Source organism: Hibiscus syriacus, unplaced genomic scaffold (genome assembly GCF_006381635.1).
Source record: "Hibiscus syriacus cultivar Baekdansim isolate YM2019G1 unplaced genomic scaffold, ASM638163v2 tig00116997_pilon, whole genome shotgun sequence".
In the NCBI taxonomy this organism is placed as follows: Eukaryota; Viridiplantae; Streptophyta; class Magnoliopsida; order Malvales; family Malvaceae; genus Hibiscus; species Hibiscus syriacus.
The window spans coordinates 1,870,359-1,889,986 of NW_024063513.1; the positions used below are offsets into that span (position 1 = coordinate 1,870,359).

At 35.2% G+C, this 19,628-nt stretch overlaps 3 protein-coding genes and 1 pseudogene across 4 annotated transcripts; 1 reads left to right on the forward strand and 3 right to left on the reverse strand.

Annotated features, from left to right (window-relative positions):
- Window positions 1-150: 150 nt before the first annotated feature.
- LOC120194362 (phosphoinositide phospholipase C 5-like) lies at window positions 151-10,526 on the reverse strand. 2 transcript variants are annotated; one of them, XM_039196685.1, is made up of 9 exons: window positions 10,078-10,526; window positions 2,144-2,340; window positions 1,930-2,065; window positions 1,602-1,835; window positions 1,267-1,502; window positions 1,064-1,181; window positions 821-973; window positions 631-717; window positions 151-558 (listed from the first exon to the last, which is right to left on the reverse strand). In XM_039196685.1, the coding sequence occupies exons 1-9, from the start codon at window positions 10,390-10,392 to the stop codon at window positions 253-255; spliced, it is 1,782 nt and encodes a 593-aa protein (XP_039052616.1). In that variant the 5' UTR covers window positions 10,393-10,526; the 3' UTR covers window positions 151-252. The 2 variants fall into 2 exon arrangements, with proteins under 2 accessions (XP_039052616.1, XP_039052615.1); XM_039196684.1 differs by lacking the exon at window positions 10,078-10,526 and adding an exon at window positions 2,426-3,151.
- Window positions 7,545-8,554, forward strand: LOC120194365 (small RNA-binding protein 11, chloroplastic-like). Its single transcript, XM_039196688.1, has 4 exons — window positions 7,545-7,623; window positions 7,731-7,799; window positions 7,895-8,001; window positions 8,303-8,554. Exons 1-4 carry the CDS (start codon window positions 7,587-7,589, stop codon window positions 8,372-8,374), a joined length of 285 nt encoding a protein of 94 aa, XP_039052619.1. The 5' UTR covers window positions 7,545-7,586; the 3' UTR covers window positions 8,375-8,554.
- A 411-nt stretch (window positions 10,527-10,937) lies between the features above and the next one.
- LOC120194363 (E3 ubiquitin-protein ligase APD2-like) lies at window positions 10,938-13,561 on the reverse strand. The gene is made up of 10 exons (XM_039196686.1): window positions 13,217-13,561; window positions 12,974-13,080; window positions 12,620-12,745; window positions 12,416-12,512; window positions 12,192-12,266; window positions 12,027-12,109; window positions 11,781-11,927; window positions 11,581-11,653; window positions 11,120-11,477; window positions 10,938-11,041 (listed from the first exon to the last, which is right to left on the reverse strand). Exons 1-10 carry the CDS (start codon window positions 13,479-13,481, stop codon window positions 10,966-10,968), a joined length of 1,407 nt encoding a protein of 468 aa, XP_039052617.1. The 5' UTR covers window positions 13,482-13,561; the 3' UTR covers window positions 10,938-10,965.
- A 2,546-nt stretch (window positions 13,562-16,107) lies between these two features.
- On the reverse strand, window positions 16,108-16,639 carry LOC120194268 (annotated as a pseudogene).
- Between the last annotated feature and the right edge of the window lie 2,989 nt (window positions 16,640-19,628).

The window sequence follows — 19,628 nt, forward strand, 5'->3', positions numbered from 1 at the left end:
TTGACAGCTTTGGTCGACTGTATCAATCTTTAGTTTTGAATTCTGACTCGAATTATTTTATCGGTCATCGTGTTTGTATAATTTCATAGTTTAGATGAAATTTCTTACATTTGACTACTATCTCAGAACAAAAATAAATGAAATTTTGATAGGTTTTTGTTTGAGAAGATTAGTATATATGTGTTATGACTATATATTGCATTTGCATGACCATATATCATAAGTTTGGGGAGGTATTGTATCATGTAAAGGCTAAATATCTACGTCGACAAACTCAAAGCGTAGTAGAAGCCGGAGTGAAGTGTACTGCTCTCCTTTGCGGCTAAACAGAGGCATAGTTCTGAATCCCGGTCTTAATTCGGACACCTGGAAACATGATTGGCCGGCGAAATAATCTTTGTCGGACATGTTATATGCATGAACTTCAACTCGAAGTAAAGCTATTTCCGGTACTGTCAATTGGAATGTGAACTCTTCATCCCACACCGGGGTCCAATTGCCCTTTCTTTTCTTTGTTTTCTTCATTATTTTATCTGCCGGAACTCCTGCTATACCGATCTGTTTCAAGACCGGAATTAGTCGGAAAATTCTTGTTACCGGATTATTGATTGTAATAAAAGTAATGCTTACCCTAGTATAGAATTCTGGTGGAGACCAAAGATTGAGATGCCTTTGTTTGAAATCTAAATGCCATCCATCTCCCATGTATACTTTTACCTGATGAGTAACATGGGAAGGCATATTAGAGAAATAAAGATGACATCAATAACGGTGGGGAGGATTCATTATTTATTTCTTATAAAACTCCATTGATTCTCACTTTTAAGATTTTCTTCACTCGCAGCTTTGCTTTAGCATCAAAAACCTGATCATTTGGACCCACATTCATCAGAAAGTCTGGCTTTTTTACGTACCCACACCCTCCGTTGGATCTAAACATCCCATGCATCAACCTTAGAGGCTTTCCATATCCCTGCAATCAAGCCATGGAAACATGCTTAAGAAATGCTGCTCACTATATCAGATTGTTTTTTTTTTTAAAAAAAGGAACACAAAATCGGACCTGCATGTTTAATGCAACCATTTGAGCTCCATGCAACCAACCAATTAAGGGATTGTAGTTTGATGAATTAACTCGAGTACCCTTGGGATATACCCTCAAAATGTTCCTTTGAGTGAACCTAAAAACACCATTGATTTCCAGAGTTAGATTAGAAACATATCACTCAACAATATAACATTGAAGTAGTCACAGTTGCTGTTTACCTTACAACCTCTGTTCCATGGTAGGCGATAGCCTTTTCGAACTTTAGTTCACCCAAACTTAGGCGTATTACTTTATCATTCTCAACTTTTAGTTTCTCCCTCAGCTTTCCCTTGGGCTTTCCAGCTGGAATGGAGATTACACTCTTGTAAGCCAGTGCTCCCGACGGCCGCAATAGCCGATAACAGGCTTCATTGTCGCCATCACATTGACTTTGTTCACTCGTATCACAGTCACTCTGCAAATAGATCAGGGCACAAAGGTTTTAAAATGAGAAGTCTGTGCATAAATAAGAAGAAATAAGAGATAAAGCCTGTCTTTGTCCTTTTGTGCTGACCTTATGATCATCATATGTGAGGTCTGGTGACATTCTCCCCCACGTATCTTCATCGGAATCTTTGTCTTTCTGAGAGTTACTTCTTCTGTTTGATAAGCTCTTATCTTCAAGGTATTCTTTCGGGGGTTTAGTCGATATGATAATTCGATGTTTCAGTTCTTCTGGGGAAGGGAATTCTTTCACACAATCAGATTCCGGATAAAACAACATGTTCCCAAATGTTTGCATCACCATCTACAGATATATAAGAAACATTCATCAGAAAATGTATAATTTTCCAGGAAATATGTATCTGTTATAGAATTCTAAAGATAAAACGATTGTAGACCTGAGCAACTTTAGCTTGAAGATCTGGCGTAAGGTGATCTTCAAAAGTAATGATCACTGGGAATGGAGATGCAGAGAATGCATGCTCTTTAATGGATCTCAAACATTTAGTCAGCTCTACTGGAGTAGTCAGAGTCCTACATTTCACAAATACACATTTCAAAAAAACTGAAATTAATTGACAAAGTTTTGGATTTGAACTGTAAAATGCTTACCATCCATGAAGAACAAGAACATCATCCTTCGTAGAATTTGGCCATAAATCAAGTTCCACTACTCTTAAACCTCTCTTTAGAGCCTTTATGATTGGAACATCGCTGCAATCACTGCTAATTTGATTTCCAGTCAAATATGAATTGTGACCCGTGTATATGAAGTAATGGGACAGTGGGGCTGTCATGTCTTGATGAACCTGAATGGAATTTGTTCTCTGTCAATACATTAGAATTTCCTTCCAAACAAAACACCAGGAAAATAACCAGCAAAAGGGCTTATACCTGGTCGAGGAGAGGAGGATTGAGATTCTCGGAGTACAAGTAAAAGTGAAAATCTTCAAGGCTTAAACCCAGCTTTGTAAACTTTCCACTGTTACGCCTCCTAAGCACTTCCTCCACAACCCTCTCAGCATCTTCCATTGAAGCTTCGACATCACCTTGAACCTCCACTAAGAACCGCCTCAGCTGCTCCACCGTCATGCAGGAACCTCCTCCTCCGGCGGCGTACGCCATGAAAGCATCCTTCACGTCAGCCGGAGGTCCTACCTCAGTGACCCCGAATTTTTTGGGGAAACAAATACACATACTATAGTCTCCCATGTAGCCCATTCAAAAACTAGCCTTGAGAAACCCTCCTTTTACTGAACCAGATCAAGAATTTCAAGCGCTGATGATGACAATCTTTACTTTACTTCGGAGTTGTTTCCACTGGTTTCCACTTTGTTGGAAAGTTATGGATGATTTTGACAGGTGATACGTTGCTTCTACTTGTATCATATCCGTTCAACGAATTCCCGCCTTCTTTGTTTGAGTGGGCAAGAGAGATTCCGGGAAGCTTGATTTTATTCTCCCACCTGCTAGTTTCAAAGGAGAAAAAAATGGAAGCAGAGAGATGTCTTTCGACAAAAATTAGTGTACTTGTTTAGAAACGAGAATAAACTGTGATAGTCGTGGATGAATTGAATAAAACTGGAATTCTAATGTAAGATTCTTTCAGTGTTTTCTTGGTCAAGTTTTCACCTTTTTTTGGCATTTTGATCGTTAAAATTTGCTTTTGATTTGTTTGAGATAAAGCCTTGCGGTAATAAGTCTATGTTGCTGTGAACGGGAAGAAGAAGCCTTGCGGATTTCACACCGTAAGAAGTTTACGTGGAAAAAGAGAGATCCCCTTCTCTTTTGAATTAATTTTAATCGAGAAAAAGAATCAATTCCAATCAGTCGCGTTGCTCGTCGGTAATCGAATCCAACTTTTTTTTTTTTTGAAATAAAAAGAATATAAACCTTTTCGATAAAAACAAAGGGACAATATTTTAATGAATCGCTGCTTCCATTATTTATATCAATTCCACGCGCGCACTTTTCTAATAATCACACAGATAAAGTAAAAGGGTGTGTGGGTGGGCTGGACCGCCTTCATCCGACTTAAATTGCATTATGGGAATATATTAGGACCTCAACGAGCATGGAATAATTACTTTATACAATAAAGTAACTCTATTTTAGAATTTTATTACAGATATTTTCAAGTTTTTAAATATATTATAAGAAATTTTCATATATATATATATATATTATAAGAATTTTTCCTCAATTTATTTAACGTACGATTCATGATTAGTATTTGGTACACTGATAATAAATAATGTTATACATTGTTAATGTTTATGATGATGAAAGATTGTTAATACTGATCAGTCACCGGGTGGAGTTTTGGTTGATGAGATACGGTGGTTGGCGGTGACTCTTTACATCTGTTATTTTTGCTCATATCCGACGTAATTAGAGATGGATATGAGTCGGATTTGGGTCAATTCGACTTAATTCAAAAAATATACACCATCTACTTGATCTGAACCAGATCTAATTTTTTGAGATAAAATCCGAACTGACTTGACCAAAATAATATATATATTAAAAATATTTTTTATTCAATAAAAATAGGGATTTAGTTGAAAAATAATATATATATATATATATATAGATATTATTATAATTATCTTTCAATATATAAGATAAACTTATATTTTTTTGAGTCTACACTTATATTTTTTGTCAAGTCAGTATTTTTCACTCTAAATTCCAATTCAACTTGTCTCTAACCTAATTTTTTGTAAAAAAAATGACCCGATTATATCAGATCGGATTGGAACTTGTAGGTTCGAGTCTCGTGCCCATCTCTACGTGATGGTAATGGGGCAACTCACAGCCTTGCACGTAGTGGCGGATCTAAAAATTTAAGAATGAAAGTCTAAAATTTTAATTTTATTTTCTTAAAAATAACGAGTATGTAAAATTTTTATTTTTTCCTTTTTTTCTTAACATTTAAATTAAATTTAATTATTTTTTCGAAATAATTGAAGGCACATAACCCTACCGGTAGGAGTGAGAATAGGCAAGACTGGCCTACAGGGGCCTAAGCCCTGGCCTAAATAAAGCCTGGCGTGGCCTGGCCTATTTAATAAAAAAGTCAGGCTCAAGTTTTTTTAAAAACCTATTAATTCAAATAGGCCATGCTTAGGCTTATTATTAAGCCTTATAAGTATGATAGGTCGGTCTATTTAGAGTAACTACTTTGTAAAATGCGCCTAAGTTAGAGTGACTTAATAGAAACTTTACTCTAAATTTAGTGACTAAACTGAAAATATTTGGCTAAACTATAAGGTCTAGAAGGTAATTAAGCCTAAATCTAATATATAAACCTAAAACTAAACAAACTCCCTTTCCCCGTTTCTTTCTCTCTTCAATCTCTCCCCCTCCAATCATCTCTCACGAGCGGGTCTCCCACCATTGCTTCATTCATTTTTTTATTATATATTTATTACAAACAAATATAAATATCAACAAAATGGAGCATGGACAGTATGGACGCCTGGGCGGCAACAACATTTGATGGTGTACTAGTGCAGACGTCGAGAATAACAAGGTATGGTGCTGATTTTGGGTACTGTGCAGACAAGTATGTAGGATAAAAATTAGTGTTTAAAATACTTATATTATTTTTTGGGTACCAATATATACGTGTCCAACTAAATTAACGTTAGATTAAAAAATAAACCAAATTATATTTTAAAGGTTTGTTTAACATATTATAGAAGGTGTGCTATTTTTTAAAAAAAATAACTATCAAATGAATATTTCTATAACAACTATTAAATAAATATTAAATATTTATTATGAAATAAACTTTTAAACAAACTAGGCCGAGTTAAAATAAAAGACTTTGACAAACTATAAGTCAAGTTCATACCTTCAAAATTCATCGCAGACTAGTCTTAGGCTTATTTTAGCCTGGCTTGACTTATTCTACCCCAACCGGGAATTAATACATTAGCACCTGCTTGCACGTGACTGGTTGAGTGACCCCTCGTTTTATTGCCGTTTAGTTATTTCTGGAACCACTACAGCAAACAGGAGCATTTAAGGCTTTAAATGCTGTCCTGAATTCATTTAAGGCGTTTTTTAAATATATATATATATATATATAATTCATTTAGTAGTAATAATAATAAGGGTAAACTACATAAATGGTTACTTATGTTTGAGTTTAATAAATATTTTCTTATTAAATTTAAAAAACATAATATTTGGTCATTTTCGTTTCATTTTAATTAAGATGTGATTACTGAAGGTTAACGTTCGTTTAAACCTTTAACAATTTGCTGATGTGACACGGTAAATATATAAAATTAAACTTACATCATTTTCACATAGATAATATGTGGATTAAGTTTTGGTCATTTTCCTTTCATATTTGTATACTTTTGCTCACTAAATTTAAAAAACATAAGTTTTGGTAAGTTACGCTAACATTTTATTAAGTTTTAGTCATTTGGATTTTAAATGTTGTTAGTTTGATGACGTGATCCAATAGTAAAATTGTTTAATTTTTATTTAAACATATACACTTTAGACAAAATACTGATTATGGATCTTTTTATAAATTCAAACTAATTTAGGGATAATATTTTAATTTATTCATTTTTAATAGGTTTTCGTCTTATCCCCATTGTTGTTCAATTTCTCCTACTTCTTATTCTTTAGACATCTCTGTTCCATTGCTTCATTTCTCCATTTGTCTTCTTTTAATGACTCATGCTATATTTAAAAAATAATGCAAGATTTCTAACTTTCGATAACAAATAATAACACCACAAGTTTAGAGAAAAATGAGAGAGTATGCATCTAGAGATAAAATTAAGTTATGTAATCTCAGTTATACGAACTAAATTCAATTTTCAAAGATTGAGATTGCAGAACGTTGAATCCAACAATGAACAAGAAGATAAATTAATGGATCCAAATAAGATAATCGAATATCACTCTTCGGGTGATTTTTCCTTGAAAAAGTGTCTCCCGTGAAAAATAATCAATGGATCCAAACAACACGATAATTAGATCAATGATTTCATCCACTGAACTCAATCCAAAATCCATGATCTTCAATGTCGAATATTTGTTTTTGCTCAAGAATAAGCAATTTGTTTATTCTAGATCCTCATGAACAATGTTCACCTTCTGAATTGCCATTAACCCCAACGGCTTGCGCGATCTGTCGCATCACTGCCACTGCGTCGGCCTTTGAGTACTTCATTTATGCGATGATCCGATCAACAACTCACCAGTTGAAGCAGAGCTCATATACTGAGTGAATGTGGGTTTGATCATCATAAACGTCATCGATCACGTTCGGATGTAACGAAACATTCTCGATGATCTTTCTCATCACAGTGATTTTGTTATTCAACAATGTGTTAGAAATGAAAACGTGGTACTGTGTAGTCAATAACGTCACCATTGAAGAAACTCTAGTTTTCTCATCTCGAAGCGGTGGCGTCGCCATGGCGATGAATCTTTTCAAAGTTTTAATGGCGAATTCTCTACATTTTTCATGATCTTCATTAGTTCTTTTTATAATTTTTCTTATAACTGAGAACCCACTTAATTTGACTTCAATTAATTATAACTAATAATTAGAAGCAAGAAGGCTATTGCAGTGAGTATAGATGTCTGAAGAAGAAGTGTGGAGAAGATGAACAATATTGGAGGTTGGGGAGAAAAAAATTAAAAATAGGTAAATTGAAATATTGTCCTTAAACTAATTTGAATTTACAAAAATATATATAATCAATATTTTGTCTAAAATTTAAGGATTAAAATAAAAAGTAAACAATTTTACTAACATATCACGTCACTAAACTAATGACATTCAACGTCCAACGATAACGTAAATGACAAAAACTTTTATATATATATATATATATATATATATATATTGAATAAGTAGCCTTTGGCTCAACATAAATGGATACCACATTTCATCAATAAAAAATCAAAACCAATTGTAAAAAGGCCTAAGGCTTACGGGAGGAATGGACGACGTCGTTCGGTGCAGCTATGATAAATAATTCAATTAGTGCCTACTTTAGGGTTCTTTCTCTATCAGATGGCTAACAGATTGGGGACTCAGCTCTTTGTTAGCAGTTACTCACCATATCCCTGTGTCTTCCTAACTTCTTCTCTGTAGATTTATATGGTTTTTTTCTCTATTGTTTTGTTTTCCTTAATCAATTTATGAACTTGGTCGCAGAATTGTCATTTTTCACAAACCATCGAGAGCTTAAGAATTTGTTTTCACCGTTTGGTGTTGTTAAAGAAGGTATTGAATCTTCTTCACCCAATTTTGCTATCGTTTTCTCTGAATATCACAGTGTTTGATAAATTCCTGCAATGGATCTTCTTGTGGGGGTGTAGCTAGACTCATCAGGGACCCCAAAACTCAAAGGCCTAAAGGGTTTGGTTTTGTTACATTTGAAACCGAGACAGAAGCTCACAAGGCATTGAAAGCCATGAATGGCAGGGTAACCCTCTGGTTTTCACCTTATTTCTTTATCTTTTTGCATCTATTACTATCTGGGAATTCTTCATTTTGGAGTTTGAACTGATTGTGTGTGTGTGTGTTTTTTTTTTCCTCTAATGCCAATCCTGATTTTCCAATTTGATTCATAGGTAAATTTGTGGTATAGTAAAACTGAATCAATCTGATAAATGCTTTGCTCTCTATGTTAGTGTCCTTTAAATTGAGAGTATTTTTCTTGTTATGGAAACATGTTGCGGGAATGCATGCACCTTTTCTTACGTGCTTGTGTTCTTCTGCACAAGATTGTCCGTGGAAGGCTGATTTTTGTTGAATTCGCACATGATAAGGAATTCAAGACTGATACAAACAGCTGAAAAATTGGCTCAATAATATGCTTGTCTCGAAATCTTTTCATTTCACCAACAGTTTGTAAGATGGTTTCCATCAGTTGTATGTGCTTACAGAACTCCAAAAGAAAAAAAATTGTAGATTGTAACTCCGTTGATGGTCGTATGTATCAACATTCTATGAAAACATTGTGATTGTTATTATCACTCGAGGAAAATGAAACATATGGACTACTTTGTTTGTTGACAAATTACATCCTTAAAAAGCTATCTACTTGAGTTCCATTTTGAACAGAAAGTATTCCTTATAACATTAGGGCGAATGTTGCCTAGATTAGGATGAGCGGTACGTTGTAAATTTTTTTCCTGGTCTTGTCATGTATTTAGAAAGTCTTTGGATATATGTTGGGCGGGAAATGAAGAGATGGAGCAGCAACACAGTTTGGGTTTGGATATACAACACCTTTTAGTTGAGAATGAGGAGATGAGTATTGTTGTTATGGATCATAACTTTAAGATTAAAAGCAAAATTAGGTGGAATTATGGCATATAGATAATCATGGTTGAAGACACAATTGGTGAAGTATTTAATTCAATGAGGCTATGCATTGCACCCGAGAAAGCATAGAAGAATAATTTAGACTGTAAGTAACTATGGTAGCAGCAGTGTTCTGAATCCTTGGAGCAAAATTGAGATGATGCATGCTAGAACTAACTTGTGCAGAAATTTATGCTACGGGAACTTGAATAAGAGTTCCGGATACGATTATTTTGCTCAAGATTAATATATTTAGTTGAAGGATCCTTGGAGGTTCGGATGAAAATGTGTCAAATGTCAACTACAGGTGAAATGAAGAATCAGAACAAAATAGCTTAACATAGCTGGAGTTTTATTTTATTACTTATTTTTATTTGACAGACAGGAGTACATGGAGCGTAAAATAGCTTCAATCCTTCGGAGCAAAACGGGTAGTCCGCCAACCAAACTAAATAAATAATAAATTAACTTGTGTTCATTGTCTCAGATAAAATCAAATCGCATTAGAAGTCTTGAATGGTTTAACGTCTCTCCTTTGCGATCAAAGAGGGGAACTGTTCGAATCCCCTGCTTCAATTCAGGGACTGGCAAACAAGTTTGACCGGCGAAATCATCCTTCTCGGACATGTCATATTCATGGACCTCAACTCGGACCAAAGCCAATTCGGGAACTGTCAATGGGAATATAAATTCTTCATCCCAATCGGGTTTCTAGTCGTCATCTTTTGTCTTTGTTTTCTTCGTTCTCTCAGCAGCTGGCACTCCTGCTATGCCAACCTGCATTACAAAATCATCATCAATTTCATGGAACAGGGTACTGGTTCAAATATGTAAACCATTAGCATCTCCGGCTGCTGGCGCAAATCGTCTTACCCTTGTATAAAAATCAGGTGGCGAAAAGGTGTCGAAGTGTGTTTTCTTAAAATCCAAGTTCCATCCATCTTCCATGTAGACTCTTACCTGTCAGGTAGACGATAGAGGATTCAATAGGAGGGTGATGAGAAGGATGTGAATCTGTTAATATTGAAGAATGTTTACCCTTAATCTTTTCTTGACAGGTAACTTAGCTCTTGGATAAAAAACCCGACCGTTTTCATCGACATTCATAAAAAAATCCGGTTTCATAAAAAAAAAACAGAGCATTGCACAGACAATTGGAAAAATGATCGAAAATAAAATAAAAACAGGTCACCTTCGTATCGATCGGCGGATTTAGATCTGCAGAAAACAAGTACTGATAGAAATCATCGTTAGTCAAAGCGTGTCTTCTGAATCTCGCCATATGATGTCGTTTCTGCAGAACCTGCAGCGCAATCTCCTCCGCATCAGCAACCGTCGCACAGTTTTGCCCCTGCACTTCCACCAAGAACTTACGCAATTGCTTCGCCGTCATTTGATCCCCGCCTTCAGCGTACTTGTCGAATGCAGCTTTAACATCCGGCGGTGGTGCCTCCTCAATGACTTTGAACTTCCTAGTAAAGCAGCCGCACATCCTGTAAGTCCCCATCGATCAACTCTGCGTTTTTCTTTCCCCTTGATCGAAAATGTAACAAATCAATGCTGATTGGAATGGTTTTAACTTGACGAATCTCTGTGTGCCTGTGGTATTTATAAGGATTTGGTGTTTGTATTATTAGAATGAGGTGGGTTTAGTTTAGCTTTTTAGTTTCCATTTGCATCAGCAATTGTATTATTGATTAAACAAGTTGGTAAGAACTTGCAACTTTTATACATGCCATTATGAAAGGAATAGGCAGAAAGAAGACAAAGATCCAACTGGACATCCAATAGCAATATGAACGTACGTTTAAAACATGGGCACGTTCGTGTCTGAATCTACTGCATGACTTTGCCTGGAAGCACAAGAAATATCTGCTGCCTTTATTTTTATATCCTTGGTGTCTGACAAATTAAAACATGTGATGGTTTACATGACAGTTTTAAATTGAAACCCTAAACTCTCCAACCAACTCTTTTTTTTTTCTTTTCTTCTTTACCGAGAGTAGAAAATAAATCGTGTTGAAAACGTCAGAGTTCGAAATTAAGTAGTCATCTTAAATTGTTAAGTGCAAGTCATGCCTTAAACCGTAAACACCTTCCGAACTTTCTTCATCTTCCTCCGACATATTGGGCATCTGCCTGCTTCTTCTGCAATCCTGCACGCATAAATCAATCAAGTTGATTACAACCTTAATTCCCCACTATTCTATATAAAATTAACGAGTTCAACGAACCTTGTTCCACACATAAAACAGGCCGCAAAATGTCCACATGGAAGAAAGAAACAATCTCTGGTAGAATCGAGGCAAACGACACAAGCACCCTGAGGTTCATTGTTGCTTCTTTCCCGCTCCTTCAAAGGCTTTCCTTCAAGACTAGTGGTTGCCTGCTCCCATGTTTGCAGATCTTCCTTGTCCTCATCGTTGGATATGGAATCGTAAGACGAACCCCAGCTTGCGATGTCATCGTCTTTCTCCGGAAGCAACGGTGCTCGTTCTGATCCCAGCTCTCCAGTATGGAATCTTGGTTCGCCTCTGCTCTGGTTCGTTTTACATAATTTAAAGGCTAATAATATTAGGACGGTCATCACACCTACAGCATAGCAGAAGTGGTAAACGTAAAAATGGATTAAATACAGCTTAATACTTAAGCTAGTCCAAACTATACACATTTTACGTTATGGAAATGGAGAAACCTGATCCAACAACGTATGTAATCCATCGAGGTCCATAAGATACTTTAACATACCAGATACTATTAAGAGTTTCCTACAAAAAAAAAAAAAACTGAGAATACATTAAAGAAAACAGGTTCAAAGTCAAGTGTCTTGGCTTCACCAGGATCAAAGTTTCTTGCTGATTAACACGTAAAAATCGACAATCGTGTTCTTTTTACCTCATTCCGAGCAGGTGAAGACAAGACAACAACAATGTCTTCAAGAAAATAAAGCTCCAAAGCACACAAATGATCTCCAAAAGAGCATCTATAATACGCTTGACTTGTGTTATGAATGAGAGCCTTCACTGAGAAGTTCAACTGTATCTGAATAATAAATCATCTAATGCAAGATATGAGAATCTCAAGTGCATGGTTCTATGGGAACTTATCTATTGTAGAAATGAGAAGAAATTAAGCACTTACCTGGACTTCCTCAGAATTGAAATTTCCCACAGCAACATAATAATTAGAAGACTTGGGAACTTCCTGTTGGATCCCACCATTTCCTGCAAATTAAGTTCAAGTTCAACTGTATCTAATGCATTTCAGAGAAATATTCATGAACGTTCCTTCATATTAAAACCTTACCATATATTATATTCCATGACAAACTTGTATTGGGATGTGATATATCTTCTACCCACTCACCAAGGCTTTTAATACCTTCAATATGTTTTATAGAAAATTACACCAATTAATACATTTCAACATTTGTGTACTAAACTCGTGATGTTCAACATGTTTAAGCCATCGTGTTTATTTGAGTGCTTGTATAACCACCAACTTAACTCGAGTGAAGCAGAAAGTTCAACCTTGGGAAACGACAAGTGATAAAGGCAAGGAACCGGCGGATCTTATAATGTATGAAATATTCACTTGAGACCCTTTGTTTAAGAAGAACAGCCACTCCTGGAAAGAATATATAAAATAAATAAAACTCTAAACCATTAATGTAAAATCATGACTTGACAGTTGAAAGTAGGAAGAAGGGGGGATGGGGGTAGAGAATTTAATACCTTGTGGAGATTTGCAGGTACAATTATGTCATGTGTTTCAGTCCAGGAGATTACAACATCTAAAGGAGGTGGTCTGTGAAATCCATACACCATTAACCCAGGTTTTTGCTTATCCAAATCTTCAAACTGTAACCAAATTAATCAAAGATTACTTGAGAGTAACGGCACTAGCAGAAGCGAGTTATGAGTTTTGGATATGTGTCTAAATACAGATGAATCTTAACCTTTGTTTTGATATATTAGAAGATTATATACCCATGCCCAAATACATGCCAGGCAGAATCATGATAGCATGGGAAGCAAGCAAGCACTTAAGAAAAACATAGAAAGAATGAGATATGCAGCAATATTCACCTGAACAGACTGAACAAAGAAAGAGTTAGAGCGTAAAAGGCTTGAGGAATTTGGACCCATTTGTAAAGTCAGAGATCCATAAGAACCCATAATCATAATCATGGATGCTGCAGGGACAAAAAAAGTAAGTTAAAAGTCAAGTCCTTTAATATTGGTTTCTGAGACGAGGGACTTGAACAATTGAAAGGTTTATATCTCAAGCACATTAGAAGGGGAAAAAAGGAACAGAGAGAGAAAACAAACCCAAAAAACAAAATGTAATAAGAACAACACCGCAAGACCAAACATCATCATTCATAATCCTATCAAAACTTGGAACATCATATATTGATATATTGAGATGATAAGATGCCCCAGAAGAAGATAGAAGTTGTTGCTGCCGCTCCTGGTGAAGCAAGGTTTGACCAGTTCTTTGGCCACCATTACTTTCTTCATCTTCATGGACTTCTGAGCTAGAAGGAGGAGGTGGTGAAGGTGCATGTCGACTACGGTCCGATGAATGCTCCATTTTCAAACTTAAAAGCAGGGTATAAAAACAGAGTAGTAGTAAAGACGAAGAAATAAAGTTGGGCGCAAATAAGAAAAGATTGGTTTCTTTCCCCTTTTTTGTGTTATTTTTCTCACTTTTTGAGGGACTTAAAAGATTGAGGAATTTGAAGTAGCAGAGATGGATGATTATGATTGAAGCTGTCATTTGTCCTTCCTTTGTCGTTCCATGCGGACATATGAATGGTAGCTGATGAATGGCAGGCAGGTAATTGAAACTTGAAAGATAGCTTTGTAGTTGTAATTGTGCTGCCGACCAGTACACCTTTTGCTTTATTGCCTATTTTACGTACTGTTTATAGGTTTTTATAAGGTTTAATATATAAAAAAAGTGCTAATGACTCGAAAACGATTTAGTTTCTAAATTTTCTGTTGTTAAAAATAGATGATTAAAGTTTTTTTCGTTATAATTTTAGGCGTTTACAGTTAAAAAAATGTTAAGTAAAACGTATCATGTCTAGATTTTTTTAAACAAAAATTATATATATATATATATATATATATATATATATATATATATATTTAAATATGAACATGACACGTATCACTTAACGAGTTTTTTTTAACGATAGACATCTAAAAGTTTAACGCAAAAAACTTTAAAAATTTATTTTTAACAAAAAAAATATTTAAGCGTCAAAAGTTAATTTTAAGTATAATTTAGACATATTTTTATAATAGAGAATAATTTCCTTTGTGTGTGTTTAAAAATGTAGTTTTGTTTTTACTCAATTAAAAAGCTTTCGACAATTTGTTAGTTCTTTTTTCTTTCACAAATAAGTAGGTGAACGAATTACTTCATGGAAAATTCTATAGTGTAAGTTGTATATCGTAACTTACTATAAAAATACACCACAAATAAATTTATTTTTATTATATAAATATTAAAATATATAAATTATTTAAAATTAATCATTAGTTAGATTTTAATTTTACTTTTAATAGATTTATAATTTAATTATAATTTTTATGAAATAATAATAATTAATTTAAGTAATTTAATTTGTTTAGAATCAAGTTTTTTTTAAATTATTTAAGGTTTGAGGGAATCTGTCAGCAGCATTACTGTCGAAGCCAGAAACACGTCAAAAAATAGTTTACAACAAATCCAGCGCTGTCGTCGTCCAGATCCCCGTCATGAAGGAGCAGCAGAGTCAGGCGTCAACCCGCAACTGTTTCCATTATTTTTACTTGCGTTGACCTTCGAAAACTCAACCTGCTCCCGTCGATCGACCGTCTCCAACCGCTGACGACCACCATGACCGCCAGTCATCGTTAGTCCCCTACAGCCGTCGCGTGCAAGTTCGTCTGCAAGAAATTGGCCGATCGTCTCCTTCCCTTGCACGATAGCAGTTTAGTTTTATTTTTTAATGGTTAAATTACATTACAACCCCTTATTTGTGTGTTATTTTAAAAGTTAAATTGCATGGAAACCCCCCAAAGTTTCTCCCATGTATATTTTAGACAAATGATGTTTCTGTTTTAATACGACATGGCTAAATTACACTACCCCATAATTGTATTTTAATTTAAATGGTCAAATTTCATTAAAACCCCTCATAGTTTCTCCCATCTAGATTTTAGACAAACGTATGTTTTTGTTTTAATATACGTGGCTAAATTACACTATCCCGTACTTTTGTTTAATTTTAAATAGTCAAATTGCATGCAAACTCCCACACTTTCTCCTGTTTAAATTTCAGACTTCTAAATTTTAAATCTTCTATAATTTTTAATTTATTTTTATTTTGATAATTAATTTTAAATTTATTCTTTAATTTTAATTAACAATAATATTAATATTTTAATTTATTCATTAATTTTTAACTTGATGTTAATAAAGTTGAATCTTAAAACTTTTGTAATAGCTTATTTTAATAAATGGTCATCGATTATTATTAAAACACAATTAATTTTCATTAATATTAATTACTAATATAAAAGTTAAAAAATTATCATCATGTTAATACTATTACAAAAGTTAATACTAATGGATGGGTTCACGGGTGTAGTTACACTTCTAAAAAAATTAAATTCTCTTACATTTTAGAATTTTTTTTGTATTTTTGTATTAACTATTTAATTTTGCATTCCAAAAAAATTACCTTTATTTTTTTAAACAAATTTTTAAGTTCGTATCTATGATATAAAATTTTGCATTCTTTCCTAATCTCGTCACCAATGGATCACAGTTTTTTCCTTACAACTGCAACGACAAACTAGTAGGTATAGATTTACGATTGCGACTAGTAGAATTTAGTTATACGAAAATATGCAAACAGAGAAAATACCTCGTATAAGTCTGTCTGCCGGCAAGATTAGGAGGCAGACAAGGAAATCCCGCAGCTATAAAATAAAATAAGCACAACCACCATCAGCTTAACATTAACCTTAAATGTAAAAACATGGTCCAATTAGAATTCGGTTCACAGATGACCAAGAATAAAACAGAGGAGAGCTCGACTAGTAAAAACCTTAAACAACACCTGAAACTGCAGCTTTTTATTGAACAAAACAAACGACACACCGACCAACAAGACAAAAGATTGAAAAGCTTAAGGTTTTCCGGAAAATTACTCGAATTTAGTTCAAGAGCGTCCGCTTTCCACCTTTTTCCCGTTCCCGGTCCTTTTGCGTATATGAACAGTGTCCAAGAAATTGACCGACAAATCGGAGTAAATCTCGATAACCTTCGAGATATTCCCGTTGATCTCCCGTATCAAACCGACGTTCTTAACGAGATTATCGGGAAAATCTGACTGGTGATTCTCGTTCACTTTCTGGATGAGTTCCCGGTTCTGATCCAATACGCAATACGGCCTGCGCCTTCTCAAACCTGTTGCTTAGCGTGTCCCATACCTCCACGTCACACTCCTCATCACCCGTTTCATCTTTATCTCCGCCACAGATACCGTTCGCCTTCTCGGCTCCGATGTTGAAACGCTTGTTTTTGTTCCTGCAGGTGTCGGCTATGGCAGCCTTCACCAAAAATGAAGCTTCAACCCGTTGTTTATTTTGGCTTAGAAATAAATGATTAAACTATACTAAAAATTAAATTTTGATGTTTAAAAAAATTTTCGCAAAAAATAAAACTACATCCTGTTGTTTAATTTTGGCCATTTTATGCATTATTTTTGTATTAAGACTTTATTTTTTATATTAGCTACAATTTTTGTTTGGTTTAACAATTTTTCCTTGTTTCCCAGTTGCTTGGGTTAAGAAATGGCGGTTAGTTGTCTGTGATGAGAATCAATGACGGGACGGTCCAGTTATTTGGCTACAGAGTAGAGTTGAATGTTTCATGAGGAAATCCGATTGGTTCGTGAATGATAGATTTGTCACAGAGGATGTGAACTTCACAAAGTTTGATTCGTCGTGCGTATACTTCATTTCTTGGGATATTTTGCAATCTCGAAAAAGAATAGTTAAAACAGAAATATCTGCCAACAAGCTAGCCAAGACAAGAAAAAAGTTACAGGAAAAATGGGTCCAGATGCACGTGAACTACACTTTCACCTGAACGCGCGTGGAATATCAACTACCCCACTGCCAATGTTGACGTCAACAGATATAGTTATACGAAAGAAGTTTAACGTTGTTACGTTGGATTTTTTCCATAAAGTTTAAAAATTATTTTTGATAGAAAACACTTAGTTTTATTAAAAATATAATATATTCAAAATTACAACGAAAGTTTACGAGTATAATCATAAACGTAAATTAAATTATAAGTAAGATATTTTTTATATTCATTAATACAAAAATTAATCACCTAAATCACACAAATACCATAAAAAGAAAAGGTTAGAAAATCTAACCAATGCTTAAATAAAATAAAAATACGAAAAAAATCTGACTGCACCACAAACAAACTATAAAAGAGGATAAAACTATTGAAAGACCACTAACAAATCGCAAATCAGAATCCAGCGACGTGAGAAAACTATCTACAAGCTCAAAACGCGTATTCAAATCAAAATTAGAGTTCGAAGTAGAGAAGATCAATATGATAACAAATAAACATCATCTTGATCAGTAGTGGCAATGTCAAATCCAACCCTAAAAAAAGATAAATAAAAACAACGGCAAAAAACTGTAAACTACAAAAAAACAGAGAAAAATATGTCACAAAGACATATGTAAACATATCATAAAGGTAGAGAAAATGTCACAAAGACATTATTATTCTTATTAAAAATTTAAAAAAATTGATAACCAACATGCAACAATCAATGTCAAAATCGGAGAAAGCAAGGTTCGGTTCCTTTTTCTTTGACGGATTAAATTTTTGATCTGTTAAATAGGGCCTGGTGTGTCCATATATGTCATATTCCTAGGAGGCTCAATGTCATTTCAGATAAACTAGCTAAAATGGCAATGGTTGGTGATATCTGTCTTCTCATGTATACAGTTCCACCGGGGTTGATTTTGCCGATGCTGCATGTTGGTCAAATATGAATACTAGCAGCCGGTGGCTGCTTGATATTCAAAGGTGGGGGGGCTGCTTTGAATAAATGGGTGGCTGCCTAATTTTGTTGAATTTAGGTTTGGGTTAATTACAATATTAGTCCTAAGCTTCAGCTATAAATACCCTAGCTCATTTAGCTTCAAAATCATCCCAAAAATCATTTCTTTCTCCCAATACTAGAGAGCTTTCTTGTGAGTAGTGAGTGTTTTGTAAACACCTGTAAAATTTCTCTCTTAGTAAAAGATCTGCAGCAGTCCGGAGACGTAAGCAAAATTGGCTGAACTCCGTTATCAATTTTTCGGGTATTATTTTTCCGATTTTATTTCGTGTTCTCACTAATCTGGTTATAGGGAAATTACTTGTACTCGGTTTATTTTCCTAACAACTGGTAATCAGAGCTTTTGGTTGTGAATTTTGTCAATTTTTCTGCGAGGTTACTATTCATTACTATTCACGTGAATAGTGAATTTTGTGAATAGTGAAATTCGGTCGGCGATACGAGTTTGTCGACGGAGGTGTTCTAATACACGGCGGTTCGCAGAAATTGTCAGAAACGATCCAAACGAAGCCAGATTCGAGTGGGAGCGATGGCTGCAGACGAAGGGAAGGTGAAAATTGAAAAGTTCGATGGTGCGGACTTTGGCTTTTGGAAGATGCAGATCGAAGATTTTCTGTACCAGAAAAATCTATATCAACCCCTCTCAGGAAAGCAACCAGAGGGCATGAAGGATGAAGATTGGGCTCTTCTCGACAGACAAGCCCTCGGAGTTATCCGACTGACGTTATCCCGAAATGTTGCTTTCAACATAGCAAAGGAAAAGACCACGGCAGGTCTTATGGCAGCTCTCTCCAGTATGTATGAGAAGCCATCGGCCTCAAACAAAGTTCACTTGATGAGGCGATTATTCAATTTGCGGATGACGGAAGGGGCATCAGTGGCTCAACACCTGAATGAACTCAACACAATCACAACCCAGTTGAGTTCTGTAGAAATTGAATTCGATGATGAAGTTCGAGCTTTAATTCTCTTATCATCTCTACCAGACAGTTGGAATGCTACTGTTACAGCAGTTAGCAGCTCGTCGGGAAATAGTAAATTGAAATTCGACGATGTTCGGGATCTGGTACTGAGCGAAGAAATTCGACGGAGAGAATCGGGTGAAGCATCAACCTCCTCAGCCTTGCACACGGAGTCTAGAGGGAGAACTTCAGAAAGAAATTCAAATCGTGGCAGATCGAAATCCAGAAGGGGAAAATCAAGAACAGGAAATAAAGATTTTACCTGTTATAATTGCGGCAAGAAGGGTCACTTCAAAAGAGATTGCCGAGCACCGAAGAAAAATACTGGCGCACAGGAATCTGCCAACGTGACAGAGGAGACAGGTGATGCCATGATTCTAAGCGTCAACAGTCCGATTGAATCATGGATCTTGGATTCAGGGGCATCTTCCACTCCACCCCATGCCAAGAAATCATGGAGAACTATATCAGTGGTGATTTTGGGAAGGTTCATCTTGCTGATGATGAAACCTTGAAGATCGTCGGAAAAGGAGATATCCGACTAAAGCTGCCAAACCAGACCACCTGGAAGCTGACAGGAGTGAGACATATTCCTGGCCTCAAAAGAAATCTGATTTCTGT